The 2,984-nt window shown below is 39.2% G+C and overlaps 1 protein-coding gene across 1 annotated transcript; it reads right to left on the reverse strand.

The window, feature by feature from the left end:
* Positions 1 to 441: 441 nt before the first annotated feature.
* Positions 442 to 1,879, reverse strand: LOC143616712 (uncharacterized). The gene is made up of 3 exons (XM_077089465.1): positions 1,558 to 1,879; positions 1,276 to 1,433; positions 442 to 849 (listed from the first exon to the last, which is right to left on the reverse strand). The coding sequence occupies exons 1-3, from the start codon at positions 1,877 to 1,879 to the stop codon at positions 442 to 444; spliced, it is 888 nt and encodes a 295-aa protein (XP_076945580.1).
* Positions 1,880 to 2,984: the final 1,105 nt, after the last annotated feature.

The following is a 2,984-nucleotide window of genomic DNA, read 5'->3' on the forward strand; positions in this document are numbered from 1 at the left end:
TGAATCAAACTATTAGATGCAATAGATATGTACTCGTTGTCAGGAAAAGGCATGGTCGTATATTTTCTTAAGCTTGAGTTGTTGCGCAGCAAGATTTTTTCAATCTCAAATAGAGTGAGTTGCTTGATTTGATCTTCAGTTAGCGATAACTCTGTGAAAGTTGAAAAAAAATATGGTAATATTATTGACTATATATATAAATATACAGATTGTAAATCTCACTTGAAATACACTGATACCTGGCGACTTTAAAAGACGTCGTTGGTTGTACAGAATGTCATCAGAAAGCCATTTCCAAGTATTTATCTAGACATGATCTGGTCTAGAAAGGCTATCAGTTGACAAGATTGTAGCGAACAACGTGCGCAGTGCGTGACCCAACGATGAATGGCTTGCCTCTTCAATTGCCTCAATGTATTCCTGATCGTCTCTAAACGAAGGTTAAACACGACCGTTAACAGTGTGAATTTCTTCAAAGGATTTAGGACCTTTAACTCTGTTCAAAAGAATTCGTAAGAAGTACGCTTCTCCAGCAGCAGGAGACGCAGCATGAATTCTACCTATGGAAAATCCCGACTTCCTTGGTTCCCAACAACGAGTATTTAGATGCCAAACAAATTCAGTAGGGAATTCAACATACATCAATTTACGCGCTTTAGCATGATCTATGTTGCACTCCATCCAACCATTAAACATGGAAGAGGAGACACTTTCAGCTTTGTCTAAGACATTATCAAGATCATCGTCCACACCATAAACTACATGTTCTTGTCCTGGAAGATGGAAAGGCAGTAGGGTAACAGAAGGCATTCTGTAATGAACATCATATCCGAAAATACGCCATGCGGCCTCAAAAGTAGATAAATACCGACAGTCATAAAATTGTTTTATCTCGTCGACTTCTCACTGCTCGGCACCTGCGTGTGTGTCGTTATTTGAAAAAAAAAACAGTAGCTCGATCCGGTCCTTTGTTGATGTATCTAAACAAATACTTTATAGATGCCGCCTGATTGCACCATTCAACATTAATGTGTGCCTGATATCTTTTTAATAGGTACTTGTTGTAGGGGACCACACTTCTATTATCTAGCTGATGTCTCCTTTTTGAACATACTGACCCGAATCGCGTCTTCTATACAGGGGATAACCTTGTGAATCGACAGATGTGGAATCACGAAAGCTCTTTGGAATATTTTTTGAACATTTGTTGTCAAACATGCACGAGCAGGTAGGATTGTGGGCACCACATGGACCGTGAATCATCAATTCACTTACAAGGTTATATAATTCAGGGTCTTCATTCTTATCAGGTATCTCCACAGAAATAAAAGGATCAGCGTGTTCTACATCGGGAAGCCTATGATCGGCATGCATAAATAAGCACATATGGGCATGGGGCAAACCACGCTTTTGAAATTCGATTGTATAAACAACTGCATGAAAAGTTTTATTTATAAGTAAAAGCATTAATAGGTTTAAGCTATAGGTTTTTATCAAAACATTAATAATCATATATTATAAAATACGATGAAAGACACATATTTAAAGTATTCATACCTGCTTGTACTTTGTCGAGGACCTTTTTATCTTTCAAGTCTTTTAACAGTGCATCAAGCTTGATTTTAAACAATCTGTACAAGATGTCAGGCCTATCTTTTGATTTTAGAGTGGTGTCTTTGAGAAATCTTGTCACTTCGGGCCACTTTGGATTGCACGTTATTGTTAGAAAAAAATCAGTGTATCCAAACCATTTGCAAAGTGTCATAGCATCCAGGTAGTTTTGAGTTATATACCGAGCACCTCCTGTAAACGATGAAGGCAATATCACGGTACGTCCCACTTTTGAAACACTGGATGTTCCCTGATCTCTTAGATTCATGAGGTTCTCATATGTTGATGATCTTAGTTTTGTTTGTTTACTGCGTATATAAAAAGCCTTTCGCTTTCAATCATCGTATACGCGCCAACTAAAAACTGTTGTAACAACCTCCTTGAGTTTAAAAGAATTGAGAACCGACTGAGCCTATCTTGAATCCTAAAGGCGAACCATTCCCTCATTGTAGTAAAAGGACGTTTGCTGCCATCACCCTCGCTAACACCTCTATGATATATGTCAACTCGGTAGCCATCTTCACCGTGGATAAATATGATTGGATATTGAAAAGGGACATATGAGGGATGTAGTTCACTTATAGGTATAATTTTCCCGCCCATAGTAGTTACAAGAACATCACAAGGCTGAAGGGAGTCAGAAATGTCTCCCACAATTAATGCTACAACTTCAGATGTTGTTGGTAGGTTTTAAGTTCTTCCATCTTTTTGTCGGTTTGCGATAAGACGTGATTTCAAATCAATATGAGTGTTTTCTTTGTTGGTACATGATGTCAGTAGTTCAGTGTCTAGTGTCTGTAATCGAGTTAGTTGGATTTGTGTTTTGGATGTAAGCGAAGTTCTCACAAGTTCGCTGATATAGGCGAACTTGTGGAACAAGCGAAGTTAGGAACAACTTCGCCTAAACATGCTAGGCGAAGTTGTCGTCTGTTATAAGTCTAGGTTACGGCTAGGTTTGAATTCATTCATTGATCGAGTTGTAACGAGTTGTCCAGTGTTTGTGATTGATATCACGTGTTTTCGGTTGCAATACAACGTGTCTTTGTTTATTGTAACGTGTGTTTGATCGTGTTAACTCGTATCGTCTTCTACGCCCGTAACGTCTTACGTAGGGATTCCGCACCTACGTAGAACGAGATATTCCGTGTAGATCCGGCTGGGAACCTACAATTGGTATCAGAGCTTTTTCTCGTGATTGTGTGGTTCGGGATTATCACGCGGGTGTAGAAATCATTCTGTTCGACTATTCGCGGGACGAGTTTACCGAGTTTTTGTGTCCTACTCACCTCCCACCATCAAAAACAACCCATAACACCTTCGCATACCTCGCAAAATCCAGAAATCAAACCTGCAAAATCATCGTGTTCATCAGG

This window comes from Bidens hawaiensis, unplaced genomic scaffold (genome assembly GCF_021521415.1).
Source record: "Bidens hawaiensis isolate Kalapana, Puna unplaced genomic scaffold, B.hawaiensis_p1.1 tig00048977_1, whole genome shotgun sequence".
NCBI lineage: Eukaryota > Viridiplantae > Streptophyta > Magnoliopsida > Asterales > Asteraceae > Bidens > Bidens hawaiensis.

Bases quoted from the DNA above. Each gene is read 5' to 3' on its own strand.
- LOC143616712 (XM_077089465.1), bottom strand. From the start codon at position 1,879: ATGAATCTAAGAGATCAGGGAACATCCAGTGTTTCAAAAGTGGGACGT. The intron at 1,434-1,557 runs GTATGAATACTT...CTTTTCATGCAG, and splicing joins CCTCGACAAAGTACAAGCAG to TTGTTTATACAATCGAATTT. The intron at 850-1,275 runs GTAAGTGAATTG...TCTACTTTTGAG, and splicing joins ACCCTGAATTATATAACCTT to GCCGCATGGCGTATTTTCGG.